Raw genomic sequence first — 20,568 nt, 5'->3', positions numbered from 1 at the left:
TGTCGGTGTTGGTAGATGCTGGCGTCAGTAAACGTCGGCATTGGTAAACATCGGTGTTGGTAAATGCCGGTGTTGGTAAATGTCAGTGTTGGTAAATGTCAGTGTTGGTAAATGTTCGTGTCGGTAGATGCTGGTGTTGGTAAATGTCGGTGTCAGTAGATGTCAGTGTCAGTAGATGTCGGTGTCAGTAAATGTCAATGCTGATAAATGTCAGTGTTGGTAAATGTCAGTGTTGGTAAATGTTGGTGTTGGTAGATGCTGGTGTCGGTGTTGGTAGATGCCAGTGTCAGTAGATGTCAGTGTTGGTAAATATCAGTGTTGGTAAATGTCGGTGTTGGTAAATGTCAGTGTTGGTAAATGCCAGTGTAAGTAGATGTCAGTGTTGGTAAATGTCAGTGTTGGTAAATATCGGCATTGGTAGATGCTGGCGTTTGTAAATGTCAGTGTCGGTAGATACTGGTGTTGGTAAATGTCGGTGTTGGTAGATGCCATGTCAGTAGATGTCAGTGTCGGTAAATGTCAATGTTGGTAGATGTTGGTGTCGGTAAATGTCGGTGTCGGTAGATGCTGGTGTTGGTAGATGCCAGTGTCAGTAAATGGTCAGTGTCAGTAAATGTCAATGGTGGTAAACGTCAGTGTCGGTAAACGTCAGTGTTGGTAAATGTCAGTGTTGGTAGATGCTGGCGTTGGTGTCAGTAGATGCCAGTGTCAGTAGATGTCAGTGTTGGTAAATATCAGTGTCGGTAAATATCAGTGTCGGTAAATATCAGTGTCGGTAAATACCAGTGTTGGTAAATGTCGGTGTAGGTAAACGTCAGTGTCAGTAAATTTCAGTGTCGGTAAATTTCGGTGTCGGTAAACGTTGGTGTTGGTAAATGATGTTGGTAAATGTCGGTGTTGGTAAATGTTGGTGTCAGTAGATGCTGGGGTTGGTAAATGTCAGTGTTGGTAGATGCCATGTCAGTAGATGTCAGTGTTGGTAAATGTCAATGTTGGCAAATGTTGGTATTGGTAAATGTTGGTGTCAGTAGATGTTGGTGTCAGTAGATGTCAGTGTTGGTAAATGTCAGTGTCAGTAAATGCCAGTGTCGGTGAATGTCAGTGTTGGTAGATGCTGGTGTTGGTAAATGTCGGTGTCGGTAAATGTCAGTGTCAGTAAATGCCAGTGTCGGTCAATGTCAGTGTTGGTAGATGCTAGTGTTGGTAAATGTTGGTGTCGGTAAATGTCGGTGTCAGTAAATGTCAGTGTTGGTAAATGTCAGTGTCAGTATATGTTGCTGTTGGTAGATGCCAGTGTCAGTAGATGTCAGTGTTGGTAAATAGTGTTGGTAAATGTCAGTGTCAGTAAATGTTGGTGTCGGTCAATGTTGGTGTTTGTAAATGTTGGTGTCAGTAAGTGCTGGAGGACTGAGCATGCCAGCGGCAAGCCCAGTGACCTGAGTGCCTGGGGGCTCCCCTGGGACAGGGAAGCCCACTTCCACCCTGCACAGGCTTCCCGCACCAGCCCCTGGACTCTCAGGGGCCAGGAGCTCATCTCCCACCCCAAAGGTCAGTGGACAGAAATGACCTTGTCCGGGGTCTGGGGCAGCCTCACATCTGACTGGTGGGCTGGAGGAGCTGAGCACCTAGAGGGAGGAAGGGGCAAAGCAGAACCTTCTGTACATAGCTGAAGGGCTCCCCTATGGAAAGGACAGGTGACTTGTTCCCTGGGGCCCCCCAAGGAAAGAACCCAGATCCTGGGGTGGCAGCTCAGGGGTGGAGGTTCTGAGGCCCCAGGTCACAGCCTCTGCTTCAGCTGTGTCTGACCCAGCCAGCCAGCCCCTCTGCCTCCCGCTTCCAGCTCGGTGCCCCTCCCTGGACCCCACGACCTCACAGGTCAGACTGCCAAGCCCATTTCCCTGGGATCCTCAGACTCATGAAACCAGGGCTAGGAGGGACCTTGGAGTCAGCTTCCCCGTCCCTTCCTCTTTCACAGATGAGGACACCGAAGCCCATGTAGACAGTGACTTGACCAAGCTCCTGACCTCAGGGCCATGTTCCTTTCACTGTAGCTGGCAACCAGTTCCTGTGCCTCCTCTTGCTAAAGCCCCTGGGGACCTCACTTCTTACCCTCATCCGCCGTCCTCGGGGAACAACCCAGCCCTTCAGCCACTGCCATGGAGCAGCCCTCTCTCACATGCCTCCGTGCCCCAGGGTCCACGGAGGGCTGCTGGAGCCCCGCCCTCTGCCTGCTGTGCTCCCGCTGCCTGCTGCCTGACATGCTGGCTCCTAGACACCAGTCCAGTTGCAGGAAAAGCTCCCCGGCCAGCGTACTCACAAACCCCAGGGCCGGGCCACGAGCACAGGCTCCACAGCCCGCAAATCCTCTGCCCGCCGCTGCCCAACGGGCACCCTGGGCAAGTTACTTCACCTTCTGAACTCAGGTCCCAGGGCCATGAACCTGGAAACACACCTGGTGCGCACTAAGTGCTCCACAGAGGGCAGCACCACTACTGACCTCCCAGCTCCTCTGGGACTTCCCATCAGCACCCACAGCTCCACTGCGCCTCCTCCATCAGGGTTTTCCCATTCAGTGTTCTGGGTTATGAGCCCCCTGGAAGGCCCCTGGCTACTACCCTCTGAGCCGCTGGGGCAGGTCTCAGAAAGGCTCCCCTACCGACCAACAAACTCTCTGCTTTCACAGACTTCTATGCTGGAAAGCTGGAGCCACGCTGCCAGGCCCAGCCCCACACCTGCCACATCCTGCTGTGTGACCCTGGGCAAGTCCCTGAGCCTCTCTGGGCTTCAGTGTCCTCAACTGTACAACTGTACCTACCCCCCTGGATGAAAAGACCCATGGCGTGCGAAGTGTTAAAAGAGGCCTGGCCTGACGGGGAGCGGTGGCTCACGCCTGTAATCCCAGCACTTTGGGAGGCTGAGGCAGGTGGATCACCTGAGGTCAGGAGTTTGAGACCACCCTGGCCAAGATAGTGAAACCCCATCTCTACCAAAAATACAAACATTAGCCGAGCACAGTGGCAGGCGCCTGTAATCCCAGCTACTCAGGAGGCTGAGGCAGGAGAATCACTTGAGCCCAGGAGGCAGAGGGTGTAGTGAGCTGAGATCGCACCACTGCACTCCAGCCTGGGCAACACAGTGAGACTCCATCTCAAAAAAAAAAAAAGAGGCCTGGCCTGTACTGTGGTCAGTGTCACAGAGGCTGCCTTTACTGTCACTACTGACATCCCGGAAATCACCCAGGTGGACCATTCCATTCTACAGATGAGGAAACTGAAGCCAGGGGAACAAAGGGCTCACTCCAGGTCTCCAGGGCTTTCTACGCATGGACCCAGTGGCAGCACCAGACCACCGGGGTGCTTGTTAGAAACCCAAGTCTTCAGCCCCGCCCTGGGGCTTCTGAATCACCGCTCTGGGGGTGGGGCCCAGCTGCCGGTGTTTTAACAAGCCCTCCTCCAGGTTCTGATGCAAGACAGTGTTCCAGAATGACAGGTCCAGGTCAATCTCCCTCTCGCCTGTGCTTGGCCTGGCCCTGGCTCCAGGCCCCAGCCCCCACCCGCCTTACCCCATCACGGGGTGCAGTGCGATGGCTCGGGGCTCGTCCAGGTCCTCCGACACCAGGATCTTGCGGGAGGTGCCATTAAGGCGCGTCACCTCGATGCGGTCCGTGCCTGTGTCGGTCCAGTAGAGGTTTCGGGCCACCCAGTCGACCGCGATGCCATCGGGGTCGTTGATCTCGGTGTTGACCAGCGTCTGCGCCCCAGACCCGTCCAGGTATGCCCTGCGGATGGCCCGCACCTCGTCATCTGTCCAGTAGACGTAGCCCTCCAGCGGGTCGTAGTCGATGGCAATGGCATGCCGGATGTCGTCCACCTGGAGCACGATGTCAGTGAAGTCCGGCGTGTCCAGCGAGATCCTCCGTAGGTCCGTCCGCCGGGCCAGCAGCAGCACCTCCTCGGCTCCTGTGGAGACAGATGCAGTGAGGTCAGGAGTCAAGGGCCTGCAGCAGGCACAAGACTAGGCCTGGGGTGGGCTGGGCAAGGGAAAGACTCAGCCAGGCCCCCAGGGCTCTCCTTGCAAAGGCTGGTGATGTTAGGTGACACGCAACCAGCCCATGCTACATGGTCACTCGTTCATCCTCACGACAGCTCTGGGAGGCTGGCATTGTTTGTTTCCTCATTTTACAGATGAGAGATCTGAGGCACAGAGAGGTTATGCATGCAGCTGAGAGCCACACAGCCAGGCCATCAGGCTGCAACTGCTGGGTGGGAGCTGCCTCACAGTCCCCCTTGTCTCCTGCCAGCCCCTCTCCTGGCCACAAACCAGCCCCAACCACAACCCGGCCCCAACCAGCCGGGTACCAGGCTGCAGACCCAGCTCCTACCGTGCTGCTCAGCGTCCCCAGCACGCCCACCTTGCAGGGGCTCACCGTTCCTGTCCAGCTCGACGCCACTTCATCTCTCCCTCTCCTCCACCACCCGGTGGCAGCTTCAGGCCCCAGCACCGTGCTGGGGAGCTCCTAGGCAGGGCCAGATGCACCCGTCAAGTGAATTGCCCTCTTTGCTCAACTGCCCAGATGCTCTCGGGCCACCGAGATGAAGGGAAACCCTGGTTCTGAGGCCTGAGACCCGGGGGCACTTTCAGGAACACCAAGAGTGGACACAGCATTTCACGACCACTTGACACACCAGGCAACACAGATGCGAGACGAGAAGCACCTCTGGGTCATGCGTTCTGGTCACGGCTAGACCCAGGGCCCTGGCTCCTTGGACGGGGCTCCACCGTGGCCTCCACACAGCTGGGCCATCAGAACATAGCGATGAACCCCAGTAACTCAGACCTCGTTTCTAAATAGGGTCCCACAGAGAACAGGCAAGGCACTGTCCACACACTTCCAACTAAGTTTCAGAACCACGCCACGAAGCACCCACCCCACAGCCACCTGGGTCTCTGCTGCCCCCCAGGGCCAAGCCTGCTGCTGGCTGAGCAGCTTGAAGTCACGCCCCTCCACAGCACGAGTGAACAGGGTTCAGAGTGGCACTTAGGCAGATGGATGAGGGGAGAGCCTGGTCCTCTCAGGACGTCCCTGCAGACAGGCTAGACACAGCTGGGGACAGGAGGATGCTCAGGTGATTCTGGTCTCAAATAAAAGCCCCCTCTCTAGCTGAGGGCAGGATATGCCAGCCCTCAAGGCTTGCATGTGTTAAATCCCCAAGGAAAGTTCTCTCTGCGCCGGGCATCTGTGCAGAGAGCTGCCTAACTCACCAGCGTGACCTGACAGCATACAACCAGCACAAGAGAAGCTCAACTCGGGCTCCCTCGGTGGCCACAGCAACACTCTGAGGACATCTGAGCAGCAGGGCCCAGAGAGCAGCTGTGGACGGGGTCCCGCCGCTCAGGCCCAGCGGCGTGCAAACCCAAGGACTCCTCACCACCCACTCCACAGGACGCACGGAGACCCCCCAACCTTTCAGCCATGGCCCTCAAGTGGGCTTCAGTTTAGGTGGTGGGGGTTACGGGATTCTCTTCTGAACCCCCGTGGCCCACCCTCCGCATGCTCCTGACCCCCAGGGCCCGGGGCTCCACACACGGCGGCATCAGCATTTCTGACTATGTCCTAGTTGGGATTTATCAGAGCTTCCTGCAGAAATTGCAAGTGGAGGCCCACACAGACTTGGGGCCCCCAGGGTGCCCCATAATCCTGACAGATCCTTCCCGAGGTTGCTGGGGTCAGGATGTGGCTCCCTTCCTAGGTTAGGGCATCATCTATTCATTTGTTCCAGGCCTTTCTGGTCTCAACGATGCACAGAGCCAAGAAGGTCAGGGTCAGAGACTCCTCCCAGCGTCCTGTGGCCATGCCCCTGCACAGGGGCCCAGGTCACAATCTGCAAAGGGGCCTGGGGCTGAACCAGCCCAGAGCCTCCCTGATGCCCTGGCCCCTAGACCTGGCCCTGCAGCCAACTGCCAGGTCTCCTGAGCGCCCTGCCAGGCTGCAGCCTTCAAACAACAGATGGTCCCCTGTGCCCAGGCTCTGGCTCTTGCCAGGAGGAATGCAGAGACTGTTCCAGGATCCCAGCGTCCAACATTTCAAGAAAGGGCAGGAGCCCCTCCTGCCTCCTGCTCCAAGCCCCGGAGTGCATAATCTGATTCCTCCACTAGAGGGCGCCCAGGTGATGGCGACAGAGACACGGGCCCAGGGCTGGGGAAACTGAGGCAGGCACGCTGGGGAGAGGCGGAGGCAGCACTTGGAAGGTTCCCCAAGTGCCCAGCTACAATGGAAATCTCTGAAAGCCAAATTCAGATCTGGTCAGAGGCGTCTGATTTGGTGTGTACTGGCAAGGGGAAGGGAATCTCTGAATTTCAACAAATTTTCTCCCTCTAGGCACCACTCCCAAAATGTTCTGTTGACAATGGACCTGTCCTTCAAGGCCCAGGTCACACAGCACCACCACTTCCCCCTCAGGGAAGCTGTTCCTCCCCGCACCCCAGTGGATGGCCGCCCCGTACCAACAGTCTGCCCCACGGCAAGGGCGCCACCCCCACTGGCTCACTGGGGTCCTGGCACAAGCCCCCTGCTCTCCACAGCCCCCAGCACAGCCCCACACCCGCAGCAGCACTACATCCAGGGATGAGCGGGAGAATCCGAGACCAAAACCTCTGGGGCCTGCTGGGTGACCTCGGGCAGGTTCCTGCCCCTCTCTGGGCCTGTCTCCTCATCCAGTGAATAATCAGCCAGGCTTGGTGATGCCCGAGTCCCTCTCTAGCTATGACTTGGAGGGGACCAGAGACTCCACTTCACAAAAGGTCCCTACTTAACAGCCACAGTGGGGAGATCACAGTCCTGGAAGGTCCCCAAGGGCTTGGCCAGGAAGAGCCCCGTCCACACAGTGTCTACAGAACTTTCCAATGAGACTGCCAGGCACAGCGCGAGACGAATCACGCTTGACCTCAGCAGTGTGTCCATCGTGGCCCCACAGAGAACGCCAGTGCCAGACAGAAACCGGCACTCGATCCCAAAACACATTCCAAGCCTGCCTTGCCAGCCCGTTCCCTCTGTCCTCCTAAGAAATCACTAAAGTAGGCCGGGCGCAGTGGCTCATGCTTGTAATCCCAGCACTTTGGGAGGCCGAGGCAGGCGGATCACCTGAGGTCAGGAGTTCAAGACCAGCCTGGCCAACATGGCAAAACCCCATGTCTACTAAAAATAGAAAAATATGCCGGGCCCGGTGGCACACTCCTGTAATCCCAGTTACTTGGGAGGCTGAGGCAGAAGAATCACTTGAACCCAGGAGGCAGAGGCTGCAATGAGCTGAGATCGCACCACTGTACTCCAGCCTGCACGTTGGGACAAGACTCTGTCTCAAAAAAAAAAAAAAAAAAAAAAAAAATCGGCCGAGCGCGACGGCTCACGCCTGTAATCCCAGCACTTTGGGAGGCCAAGGCAGGTGGATCACGAGGTCAGGAGATCGAGACAATGCTGGCTAACACAGTGAAACCCCATCTCTACTAAAAATACAAAAAAAAAAAAATTAGCTGAGCCTGGTGGCGGGCGCCTGTAGTCCCAGCTACTCGGGAGGCTGAGGCAGAAGAATGGTGTGAACCCGGGAGGCGGAGCTTGCAGTGGGCCGAGGTAGCACCATTGCACTCCAGCCTGGGCGACAGACGGACACTCTGCCTCAAAAAAAAAAATCATTAAAGTAACACAATAGCACAATTTTCACACACCACCCCTCAAGCTATGAGGATGCCCCATTCTACTGACAAGGACCTCGATGCTCAGAGACGGTAGGCTCCCGGCCCAAGGACACACAGCCGCAAGAGGAAAGCTCACTTCACTTCACTTCCTCAAACACTTCAATCCCAGGAGCCAGCACATGCAGGAAGTGCATTTTTCACTTGCTGCCTGGCTGCCTTCATCATCCCACCAGTATCTCTGTGGGAATCTACTTCAGGCCAGGCCCTGGACCCGCTGCTAGGGAAGGAGGGGTGGACGAAATAGACTTGGGATCTGCCCTCAGGACTCCCTTGGGGTCACAGGGCAGAAACCTCAGGTGAACGACACCATCCATGAATACACAGCCACCAACTGTACTCTGAAGGCATGCTAGGGTTATGGGGTCTGTGCGGGGGACCTGCTGGGATTGAGAGGTCTGCTCTCCAGCTCAAGAGCCTCTGGGATTTAGGTAGCTGTCACCACGTGACAGGTTGTGGCAGGTTCTGGTGGGGTGTCCCAAATGGGCCTAGAACCTTGAGGGGCTGAGCACACCCAGCCCTAGCCCTCTGTTAACTAGGTCAGCAGAGGGCCTCCAGTCCCACCATCAGGAACCCATTCTCGGCATCCCTTCCAATTACTTAGGAGTAAATCAAACCTCTGTGGCGAAGCAGTCCTTTCACTGCTGGGGTGAATCTGTAGGTGTTTACTGACTCCAAGGAGGAGTCTCTGACACCCCTCAGGCTGCAAGTCCTCTGAGGTTTTTGAGTTTTGCAGAGACTGAGACACCTGGGAGAGAGGCAGGACCCAACCCATTTGCCTGAAGGTCTGAGTGAGCTGTGACCAGCACAGAGGTGACCCCAGTGGTGGTGAGGACTCTGTCCAGCCAGGCCAGCAGGGAGCAGCTGCAGAGAGAGCGCCAGCAGCCTGGGCTCTGCCAGAGGCCTGCCAAGGCTGGTGCCCATAGCTGGCCTCCAGGAGGTTCTGTGTGTAGAGAAGTCCGGGCAGCAGCCATGGCCACGGGGAAGCAGGCCTGTGGTTGGGAGGGGCAGGTGCAGGAGACTGACTGTGCCAGGCTATAAAGAAGAGAGGCCAACTCCTTCCCTGGGACCAGCTACAGAGCCTTGGTAGGAGTTTACTTAAACACCAAGGAAGTAAATTGTGTGGAAACTAACAGTTTGGCCAAATGGTTTTCTTTGGGGTTGTTTAAACAAATAGCCAGCCCCGCAACGTTGCCTGAAAGTGAAACCTTCCCCTCGCCCGAGCCTCCTCCAGGCAGGCTCCTGACCTCTCCCCTTCCTCCCTGCACACATGCAGGAGAGAAGGGTGACATCCCTTCTGCGAGGCCAAGCACAGGGAAGGGGCTTGGGGCAAGGGCTAGGCAGGGCACAGCTTCCTGGCAGGCAGCCTTGTCCTCAAAACAAAAAAGCAGTCCCAAGGGATGGCCCAATGTCACGGACATGTCCAGCTCGGCACCGTCCGTCCCTGCCCACCTCTGTCCCCAACCACATGGACACACAGAACCTGCGGGGGGCTCCCATGACACATCACTGCCAACCAGGTGGCTTCTAACATCAGAAATGTACCCCCCCACACCCCAAGACATGCATCCCCGAAGTCAAAAGTCAAGACGTCTGCAGCGACAGACTCCCTCTGAAGGCTCCAGGGGAGGATCCTTCCTGGCCTCTTCCAGCTTCTGGTGTTGCAGGAAATACTTGGAGTTCCTTGGCTTGTGGCCGCCATCACACTAAGCCCTGCTCTGACTCCATGAAGCCTTCACCCCTGAGTGTCAGTGTCTGCTCTCCTGCTCTTATGAGGACATCAGCACCGTGGATATAGGCCCCCTACTCCAGGGTGACCTCGTCCTCGCTTGATTACATCTGCCAAGACCCTGTTTCCAAATTAGATCACATACACAGGTTCCTGGGGTTAGACTTTCAGCATATCTCCTTGAGGGACACAATTCAACGTACCCAGCCAGGAGCAGAGGGTAAGAGGAGCGCTTCAGTGGAAGGCCAGAGGCAAGCGTGCCAGGCAGAGGGGACGGCCTGGGCCACTGCACGGAGGCGGGAGAGAGGGTGGCCCAAACCTGTCGCCGGGGCTGATCTGAGCGTGGAGGCCTGGCACCCACCAGCGTTGGCATTGCCCCACCCACCACAGCTCTCTTCTGAGGCCCCACTGCGTGCAGGACATGCCCCACTGCGTGCAGCTCCGAGCCCAGCCCTGTCCTCCAGGAAGCCTCATGCAAACAGCCCGCCGTGCGTGCAGCAGATCCCAACCACAAAAGCAAACAGACTGCCACTCTCACACAAAAGCCGGGAAGGAAACGCGCTCAAATGTCAACAGTGGTTATCGTCGGACGGGTCCTATCCTTCCTTCTAGCTGTCGGACAGAGGTCGGCAAGCACTCTGGGAAGGGCCAGAGAGCAAATATTTTCGGTGCTGCAGCCTGCATGGTCTCCTTCCCGCCTCCTCAGCTCTGCCGCAGCTGTGGGAAGGCAGCCTGCCTCAGTCAACACAGCTGGGAGCAAACAAAACTTCATTTATGGACACTAAAATGCGAATTCCGTGTCATTTTCCCATGTCCCAAAACATTATTCTCCCGATTTTCTTCTCAACCATGTAAATATGTAAAAAGCATTCCAAGCTCATGGCCTGTCCCAACTAGACGGTGAGCCATCTGGCCCCTCAGCCAAATGACCCTCGTACAAGAAGCGTGTATGACTTTGTTTTTGAGCTGGAGCTTCACTCTTATTGGCCAGGCTGGAGTGCAGTGGCGCGATCTTGACTCACTGTAACTTCTGCCTCCCAGGTTCAAGCAATTCTCCTGCCTCAGCCTCCTGAGTAGCTGGGATTACAGGTGTCCGCCACCACGCCTGGCTAATTTTTTGTGTTTTTAGTAGAGACGGGGTTTCACCATGTTGGCCAGGCTGGTCTCGAACTCCTGACCTCAGGTGATCTACCTGCCTTGGCCTCCCAACGTGCTGGGATTACAGGCGTGAGCCACCGCGCCCAGCCATGCGTGACTTTTATAATATCAGAAAGAAAATTACAATGGAAGAAGGAGGGGAGGTGGGAAGGAGCAGAGGAGGAGAGCGGGTGGAAGGAACTCTCCGTACTTGTCCCTTGATTTTTCTGCAAACTTAAAACTGCTTTAAAAAAATGAAGTCTATTAATGTTGTTTAAAAAATTAAAAGGCGTACAAGTCAATAGGGACAACACCAAAACCCTAGCAATAAATGAGCAAAGACTATAAATACAAATTAACAGGAGAAAGAGCAGTCAGTAAATGTGGAAAATGGGTAACTTCTCAGTCATCTGCAAACAGAAGGGAGCCACCCGGAGCTGCCGGTGAGGTGGAAAGGCCTGTCTGACACTTAAGTGAGGGCATCTCCCGCTTCCAGAAGGGCTGTAAAGCACCTCAGGCTTCCTAGTCAGCAGCCCGGGAGCCGTGGACCCTAGCGTTTCCTCTCTAAACACAGGCAGAAGCAGCAGCTGGAACGCATGGAGGTTCCTGCAACCAGACACCACCATAGCTCCATGAGAATAGCAAAACTCAAGACCAAGAACCTGGAAACAACCCAAATGTCCCCAAATATTTTTGAATAAAATGTACTTATTTTACCTAAACGAGGGCATTCAAGGTGATGGGTGATGACACAGGCACGAAAACAGCATGCTCTGGAGAACAGTTAATGATGTCGGAATTTGTATGAACGATAAATGAAAAAGACTCAGACACAACATTACACACATTGTTTGAACGAATCTCCTAAAAGTCCATTTACTTATTTATTTTTTTATATTTTTATTTATTTATTTTGAGACAGAGTCTCGCTCTGTCACCCAGCTAGAGTGCAGTGGCGTGATCTTGGCTCACTGCAACCTCTGCCTCCTGGGTTCAAGCGATTCTCCTGCCTCAGCCTCCTGAGTAGCTGGGATTACAGGCACCCACCACCATGCCTGGCTAATCTTTTATTTTTAGTAGAGATGGAGTTTCACCATGTTGGCCAGGCTGGTCTCGAACTCCTGATCTTGAGTGATCCACAGCGCCCCCGCCAACCCCAGCCTCCCAAAGTGTTGGGATTACAGGCGTGAGCCACCGCGCCTGACCTTAAAAGTCGATTTTGATATGTAAACAGAAAAAACATGCACAAGATACATGGACACAACTAACTCTGGGTGGCAAAATTATGGGTAATTTCTATTTTCTTCACTATTTTTTATAATGTTTTCCTTGCTACAGCAAACGTATAAATGTTATTTAAGACGAAAGAAAAAAGCCTCTGAAACACAGGTGAACGGGTTTATCCTTAGAGGCTCTCAGTCTCTAAGGGAGGTGGGTCAGGATGCTGGGGACAGGGTCTTCTTCCTGGGGCAATGTGGGGGAACAAGCCACCTACCCCTCCACTGAATTGCCCTGGGGTGTGGGTACTGACGGCTCATTCGGTGTCCAGGGTCTGAGATGTGTTGACAAGAAGAATGACAGGGGATGGGAGGGATGGGGCGAAAGAAGCCACCTGCAGCCCCAGGAACTATCTGGCCAGCACATGGTCGCCCAGCGGCCTGAGCCACCCCTGCCAGAGCCAGGAAGAGACCCTGCCAACAGGTCACCAATGTGCAGGAACTCAGAAGGTCATCAAAGTTAACACCCTCCATGCCCTAATGTGGGAAAACAGGTTTTTTCACAACAAACAAGATAATTTTTATTATTTTGGCAAAAGGAGGCAGGGCAGCCCCGGACACCTCCATCCCACCTCATCAGCCAGCTGCAGGGCCCTGGCCATCCCTGCAGACAGAGTGGATGTCACAACCTTCCTGTACCGAACCAAGTGCAGTTCCCAGGCCACAGGCCACCCAGGAAAGGTCCAGTGCCCCCCGGAGGCTCCCACCGCAGGCCTCCCGCCACAGCCAGCACCAACCCAGGATGGCTGTGTTCTCCTGGCTTCTTTTCACACGGGTAGCAGAAAGCTGAGATCCGGGGAAAGCTGAGATCCGCGGAAAGCTGAGAATCAGCCTCTGCTGCCCGGATGCCCACCTCTAGCTCTGCTCCCAGCTCCAGGGTCTCCTTCTCAGGTGCCCTTATAGGAGGCAGAGGGCTTCGGCCACCTCCCAGGCCTGGGGCACGCAGGGTGAACGGGGTCACAGCGCAGGCCGCTGTCCACTGCGCAGATCCCAAGGCCATAAACAGCCTGGCCGCAGTGGCTTCCCAGCTGGCAGGCGGCTAGATTATTTTTGTTGTTTAGCAATTGATTAAGTTTCTCCGCTGCCCCCAGGTGGGGCAAATGCCGCAACCGCAGCCCAGCACCTTGACCCGGGATCCTGTGCCAAGCGACCATAGGGTCACAAAGCACAAGGGAAGTGGCTGGGCCCAATGCTGGCTCTGCTGGAACCTGAGGCCTGCCGCTGTCACCTGCACAGTGCCTGGGACCTTCCAGCGAGCGCAGAGAGGCTGTGGCCCGCCAGGAGCAGCTGGCAGGCACCTTGGCCTGCAGTCAGGGGCTCCGTCTGCTCAGCTCTAAAACAGGGAAGTCGCTGCTCTGCCTGGGGTCAGGGCAGCCAGAGAGTAACCAAGTCAGTGCCGGCCTCAGGAAGGGACCTGCAGGCGGGTCCCTTCCTCTCCCATCCCCCAGTGCCAGCCAGCCCCTCCTGTAGCCCCTCACTGCCTGCCTCTGTCCCCACACCCCATCACAACCTTAGGCCCATGGCTGCATGGCCACTCCCCAGGCAGGCAGTGCCATCCAACGGGCTGTGCGCCCGCTCCCTCGGCAGACGGACCTGACTCCAGCTCCCAGCCCGATCTTGTCACTGAATGACCTTGAGTGAGCAACTTGACCTGCTTTCCACATGTCAGACTCAAGGGGAAATGGCCCCCCAGCAAGGTGGGATGCCTATGACCAGGCCCCAAGACATAGAACCTCCCTGTGGGTTTTGCTGTTGTTGTTACTGTGTTTTGTTTTGTTTTTTGTTTTGTTCTGAGATGGAGTCTCGCTCTGTCACCCAGGCTGGAGTGCAGTGGCGCCATCTTGGCTCACTGCAAGCTCCGCCTCCCAGGTTCACGCCATTCTCCTTCATCAGCCTCCCAAGTAGCTGGGACTACAGGCGCCTGCTACCACACTAATTTTTTGTATTTTTAGTAGAGACAGGGTTTTACCATGTTAGCCAGGATGGTCTCAATCTCCTGACCTCGTGATATGCCCATCTCGGCCTCCCAAAGTGCTGGGATTACAGGCGTGAGCCACCACGCCCGGCCGTTATTGTTGTTTTTGAGAGAGAGTCCTGCTCTGTCGCCCAGGCTAGAGTACAGTGGCGTGATCTTGGCTCACTGCAACCTCTGCCTCTCAGATTCAAACGATTCTCCTTCCTCAGCCTCCTGAGTAGTTGGGACTACAGGCGCCTGCTACCACACCCGGCTAATTTTGTATTTTTAGTAGGGATGGGATTTCACTATGTTGGCCAGGCTGGTCTCGAACTCCTGACCTCAGGTGAGGAGTTCCCAGAGTGCTGGGATTATAGGCGTGAGCCACTGCGCCAGCCCTCCCTGTGGTACTAAACACTCGCACCCCCTTGCTGGGGACCCTGGTGAGGGAACACAGCCTCACAAGTGAAGTGTGGTTTTGTTGGGCAAATGAAGCCTGGGCAGCCCTCTCATCTTTGCCTAAAACTGAAGAATTTAGGGGCATGGATGTATAAAACAGTTGGTGACTTAAATGAAAAAGAAGGCCACATTCCCCGCTTTAGGCAGGCAGCTTAATTCTTTAAAAGCCACCACAGGGTGCCTTTCTGAACCCAGGCACACAGTAGGTGTTCAATGGACAGCAGGGGTTACTTGTACTGCTGATGACACCCTGTCTGTGGCCCCTGCAGCTGGTTCTGGCCTGACGCACAGCTGCACCCCTCTGCAAGGCCACCCCACTGTACATGGAAACTCTGTGGAGGTGGCCTTCGGGGCCGGCCAGGACGCCCAGGCCCCGATCCCATCTGTGCCCTTCCTCCATAGACCTCAGCGAGCTCTCAGCACTTCGTGCCTCAGGCCCATTTAAGAAGTAGGGCTGGCTAGGCGTGGTGACTCATGCCTGTAATCCCAGCACTTTGGGAGGCCAAGGTGGGTGGATCACAAGATGGTCAGGAGATCGAGACCATCCTGGCTAACACAGTGAAAACCCGTCTCTACTAAAAATACAAAAAATTAGCCGGGTGTGGTGGCGGGCGCCTGTAGTCCCAGCTACTTGGGAGGCTGAGGCAGGAGAATTGATACTCGGGAGGCTGAGGCAGGATAATTGCTTGAGCTCAGGAGGCGGAGCTTGCAGTGAGCAGAGATCGCGCCACTGCACTCCAGCCTGGGTGACAGAGAGACACTGTATCAATAAATAAATAAAAAAAAAAAAAGAAGCAGGGCCAGCCACGGACGACCCCTCACACAGCTCCCAGGACACGTGCCTAGGTATAGGACTCAGGACCGTGACCGCTGCAGTGGCCCCCAAGAAACGTTACTTCCATCACCCACCCCGCCTCAGTGGCAGTGGCCAAAATAACGGATTAGAATGGAACCATGTGACAATGCCACTGCCCTAAGTGACGGAAGATGGCTGACTATCAGCAGTTCATGTGGCCCCACCTAATACAAGTACAGGGCACTCTACAACTTATAAATCCTTTCCCAGACACTGTCCTTTCGACACTCCCAGGTCAGCAAGGCACACAGGGTCTGCATTTCATAGCCACACAGCAGAGGGCTGAAGCTGGAACTCGGATGTTCTGATTTCCATTCAATCACGTCCCCAGAGGTGGCATGGAGACGGGGGGCTTCTCTTGACAAAGTCGAGAAAGTCACTGCCAGCTCCACTGAAGACCAAAGAACCTCAGCTCTCAAACACTCTTGAAGGTGTTATCGAACTCTCCCAGCCTGTTTCCTGGGTCCTGATGTTGGTCCCGTGGGACACAGGAAGAGGAAGAAGCCAGCTCTGCTCTAGGGAGCAGAGCCTGGCATACCTGCCACACTCTCAGAGGGCTGGGCGTGGGCGGAGGGGCCGTGTGCAGGAGCAGGGTCTGGATGGAGGGGCGCTGTGGCAGGAGGCAGGGGGCAGGGGAAGGGTGCTCCAGGTGGTGGGCACAGCACGAGCAGGGGCAGGGAGGGCCGCACTCAGATGTGTGCAGGGAGAAACAAATCGTGCATTTCCATTGGAATAGGTGGTAAAAGGTAGAAAAACAGAGTGGGGGCCAGGAAGGGAGTCGGAGCCTTTTAGTGTCTCTCTGCAGGTGAGTGGCAGCCCGAGGTGTCAGCTCAGCACACTTCGGGCCCAGGGGCCGTGTCTTCTATCACTGACCCCAGGGCACATGGAACTAGGCAGGGAGAGCAGAGGCACAGGGCACGGTCAGTAAAACCAAACAAGGAATCATCACCAAACACGGAAAGGGCAAGGAGTGCCCGCAGCCACACAGGGGCTCTGTCTGGGCAACGTGGGGGTCCCACCAGGCCCTGTACCCTGCAAGCGCAAAACTTGCCTCTGAAGATAAAGGGAGGCTGTTGGAGCTGCAGAGCTGGTCTGGGGTCCGCATGGAGCTGGGCTTATGCTGCAGTCACAAGGGGGACATGGAAGAGGCTGCAGGGGACAAAACCAGTGGCCAGAGTGACCACAGTCTAACTCTGAGGCTGTGGAAAGGACACCCACAGCGTTCACCCACCCCAGAGGTGCCATTCCGCCTGTGCCCCCGCTCCACTGTGACAGCGTTCTCCAGGAATATGATGCACCCCTCTCCTCTTGCATCAGCCCTGACAGTGAGTATTCAGGCCGAAAAGCAGAAGAGCACAGCTGCGTGGTTCCATTTCCATGTAGTTCTGGAACAGGCAACGCTAATCCACAGTGATAGAAGTCAGGAGAGTGGTGGAGGGGGCGGGGGTTGAGGACGGCAAAGGGGCACCGGGAACTTTCCCAGTGGTGGAAATGTTCTCTGTCTGGACCGGGTGGTAGTTATGCAGACATACGCAGCTGTCAAAGTTAATCCAAATGTACACGTTAAAATGTGTGTGTTTTATTGCCTGCAAGTTATACCTCAATTAAAAAAAATAAAGTTAGCACTCAGGCTTCTTCCACAACTTCCTGAACCGTGCGAGCTGATTTTCTTGCTATTAAAAATTCACGGTTCATGGCTGAGAACAGCAGCTGCCTTCTGTTTGCAAAGTCAACGCCAATCACCGCCCGGCCGCGGCAGACTCGGCCCCACAGGACCTCCTTTCTTTTTTCCCTTTGACCTACTTCCCTGATAAGTGACAAGACAGCCAGACTCTGGGAACAAACGCCCGTTATTCGGCCCCGAGCTGAGTGGGCCCTGCTCCCTGGGCTAATCCGCCCGGACAGACGGATGGACGTGAGGGGCTTTGCCGTCGGCTCCAGCTGTCAGTCTGCCTGTCAGACTCGACAGTGGCCCCCTCTGTTCCTCCCGCCGCCCCCACTCCATCCCCGACTTCTTTTTGTTTCCTGTCCCTGACAGATGAACATCTGTTAAAACTCTGTCTGGGTGAGCTGTGGCCGGCGGCCCGCAAATCCCCAAGCCTCACCCCAGCCTCATCTGGGCGCTGCCGGGAGCACTGCCTGGCCACCCTCTGGACACGGCCCCGAGAGCCGCCGGCCCGGGCACGTGTGGCCCGAGTGGCATGGCGCACGCCGCTAAGCCCACTGCCCAAAGGCCCCCAAGCAGGAGAGATGTGCGGGCGACAAAAGTCAAAGGAACAGGGGCACGTTCCACAGAGGATGGGGCTGGAGGGGTGGCAGTGAGGGACAGCAGCCTCCAAGGACGGCGGTGGCAACTCCCAAATAAGGCCTCACTCTTGCTGTTTTTAGATCATTCCACATAATTGGAAAAACATGGCAGAAACCGAAGCCAGCTGCTGCCTCGGTCCTGGAGCTGTGTGGAGGGGGTGGGGAGGCCGGGAGGCCAAGGCTCTGCACTCGACTGCTGGGGATGAGAGTGACTCTGAGCTGCAGAGACCAGCATCGCAGCCGCCGTGGTCCCACTGAGCCCCGGCCATGCTGGGCGGCAGAAGGAAACTCACAGGACATACCTGCCCTGTCTCATGGGGGTCACTTCAGGAGGGGCGGGGGAGCCAGGACACAGACAGCCCAGGGCCAGCGGTCACCCTGCAGCTCAGGGGCCACGTAAATAGTGCCACCTTGAAGGCACATGGCAATGCGGGGACCCCCCCCGACGCATCACCACCTCTAGGAGGCCGCCTGTGCGCCCCTGGGAACGCTGCTCCCCGTCCCTTGGGGTCCCGGCGTGACCACCCTCTCAGCCCCTTCCTTGGGGAAGGCACCTGACTCCCTACACCCGGCTGGCTTTCATTTGCTCAAAATCAGGAAAAAGCAGAATTCAAGACATCACAAAATGTCTTCGCCTCTAACTCCATGAAAGATAAACGGTCAGACACCCAGGAGGGAGTCCCAGGGACCCTCGAGTCTCACCTGAGGCTCTGGCTTCAAACCTCGAGATGTTTCCGGCCGTGCTAGCGCCACCCCCCACAACCTGCCACACACAGCCCTCCCTTGGGAACTCACAGATTTGGCCCCCACCTGCCCACCCCGTTTCTTCTCGTGGACTGGGTGTGTTGGGTTGGGGCTGGGGACTCTGAATGTGTCATAAGAGTCTGAATGATTCTGACACAGCCAGGCCCTGCCCCCCTGCTGGCCTTCACCCCACAGGAAAGGAAGCCACACGCCTGGAGCGCCCAGCACACCCCGCTCCGTCCTCCCCAGGTCACCCGCCGGCCATGTGAGCCGTGCTCCCCATTGCCCCTTCACCCCCCCCAGCTCCTCCTGGCAGCACCCAGCCTTGGAAGCTACTTCTGATTACAACCGCCGAAGGAAGACTCGCCCCCTCGGCACTGACCCAGACGGCCTGCACCATCGCACTGCTCAGCACGACCCACAAGGCCTTCCTCCAAACCCCATGGAGTGGGAAGTATAATCACCCCCTTTCTACCAGCGGAGAAACTGAAGTACAGAGAGGTTAAGTCACTTTCCGAAGGTCCCAACACGATGACAAAAAATAGAAAGCCAGCCCACAAGTGGAACTAGGTGCTCCAAGTCCTGGGTCTGCCTGACACTGCATTTCCCCATCACCACAGTCCTGGGTCTGCCTGACACTGCATTTCCTCACCACCAACAGTCCCGGGTCTGCCTGACACTGCATTTCCTCATCACCACAGTCCCGGGTCTGCCTGACACTGCATTTCCTCATCACCACAGTCCCGGGTCTGCCTGACACTGCACCTCCTCACCACCACAGTCCCGGGTCTGCCTGACACTGCACCTCCTCACCACCACAGTCCCGGGTCTGCCTGACACTGCATTTCCTCATCACCACAGTCCCGGGTCTGCCTGACACTGCACCTCCTCACCACCACAGTCCCGGGTCTGCCTGACACTGCACCTCCTCTCCACCACAGACCCAGGTCTGCCTGACACTGCACTTTCTCAACACCAGTCCTTGGCCGGCTCCCAACTACAAACCAAGCCATGTCTTCCATCCTGAATCCTCTTGGCCTAAACATTACTCCCAATGCCTCCCTCTGGAACAGGCACAAGTCCCACCAGCACAGCCTCCTTCGTTACCTGCGTTTCCGCTAGCCCAGGGCCAGCTCCGGAGCCCTCACCACGGGGCCCCTATCCTTCACCCCCGGACACTGGACCTCACCAACCCACAGCCAGGAGGAGATCCTCGTGTGACCCCAGGGCCTCCTCTGCCTGACTCTGAATCTCATTGCCCAATGTGACACCTCGGAAGGCTCTTGGCACTGGCAGCCCTCCACGGGCACCGCTCCTTCCGGCCAGCTCTGACATCCCGGCTGGTGAGGTGCCCTGCACAAGGCCTCTGCCCACCGGGACCTCACAGCCATGCTGTCAGCTGCAACAAGTGACAGAATTTCACGTTTTCTTCACGTTGCCCCTGGGTGAGCAGCTTCTATCTGCAGGTGGTTTTTGGTTGAGGCGAGGCGTCCCGTCGGCAGCCACGCTGCACAGCTAATTCATGCCTGCCAGGCGCATGGCCGCAACACCAATGGGCGCCTGCAGCCTGGAAAGCCACAGAGGAACCGAGAACAGCGACTGTGCTCAGGTGACAGGACTGTGGTCTTTTAACAAAACATTTTCCTTTAATGTGATATTTTATGGCAAGGAATAAAACCTGGAGGGCAGGACATCTGGATAAGCCCCAGGTTGCCATGTGGTCTGCTTTGTGAAGTCTGAAGCCCACGCCCCATTCTGGCCCCGCTCACAGGTCCGTCTCTGACTCACCAACTTCAATGCCAGGCTGTGCCTGTCCTCCAACCAGAACATGACTTCCTTAAGGACAAAGCCATTTCTCACCCATCCCCATCTCCCGCTGGATTAAGAAATACGGAAAGATCTTCTAGAACCACCTCAAATTTGCAGAGCCACCTTGGTGACAAACCCTTGAAATGCTTCTGAGAAGAGTTTAGGTTTCTTCTCAACTCTAAAACCTCTAGAAAACTCTTATTTCCCCTTGTCCACACCAGCTGTCCATGGAACACTTCAGCTTCAAAAGTGTCCAGGGCAGGGAGACGGAGGAGCCAGCATCCACGCCCAGCACCGGCCGGTTAATTAACGGGAAGCGGGTGGGGCCCATCTCCAGGCAGCCCTGAGGTCAGGCTGGGGAACCATGCTTACAAAAAAAAGTGCACTGAAACGCTCACGTCCTTATGCAAAACCAGACTCCAGTTGCATCTTTCTGTCTCCTCGAGGAGCTTTTTTCTCCCTTTGACAGAACACCCTACATACAGCATCTGGAACCAAAGCAGAAAGATTCAGGCTCAGAGTAAAACAGTCCCCAAACTGGCTGCAT

The 20,568-nt window shown here is 56.0% G+C and overlaps 1 protein-coding gene across 1 annotated transcript in view; it reads right to left on the bottom strand.

Annotated features, from left to right (window-relative positions):
• Positions 1–20,568, bottom strand: part of LRP5 (LDL receptor related protein 5) — a 103,776-nt gene that overhangs the window by 60,115 nt on the left and 23,093 nt on the right. The window contains exon 5 of the mRNA XM_030811372.1: positions 3,563–3,959. Within this exon, the coding sequence (XP_030667232.1) occupies positions 3,563–3,959 (397 nt within the window). The remainder of the gene's footprint in view (positions 1–3,562; positions 3,960–20,568) is intronic.

Source organism: Nomascus leucogenys, chromosome 4 (assembly GCF_006542625.1).
Source record: "Nomascus leucogenys isolate Asia chromosome 4, Asia_NLE_v1, whole genome shotgun sequence".
Classification (NCBI taxonomy): Eukaryota; Metazoa; Chordata; class Mammalia; order Primates; family Hylobatidae; genus Nomascus; species Nomascus leucogenys.
The sequence above is the reverse complement of the archived record's forward strand: the minus strand, read 5'-3'. Positions and strand labels throughout refer to the sequence as shown.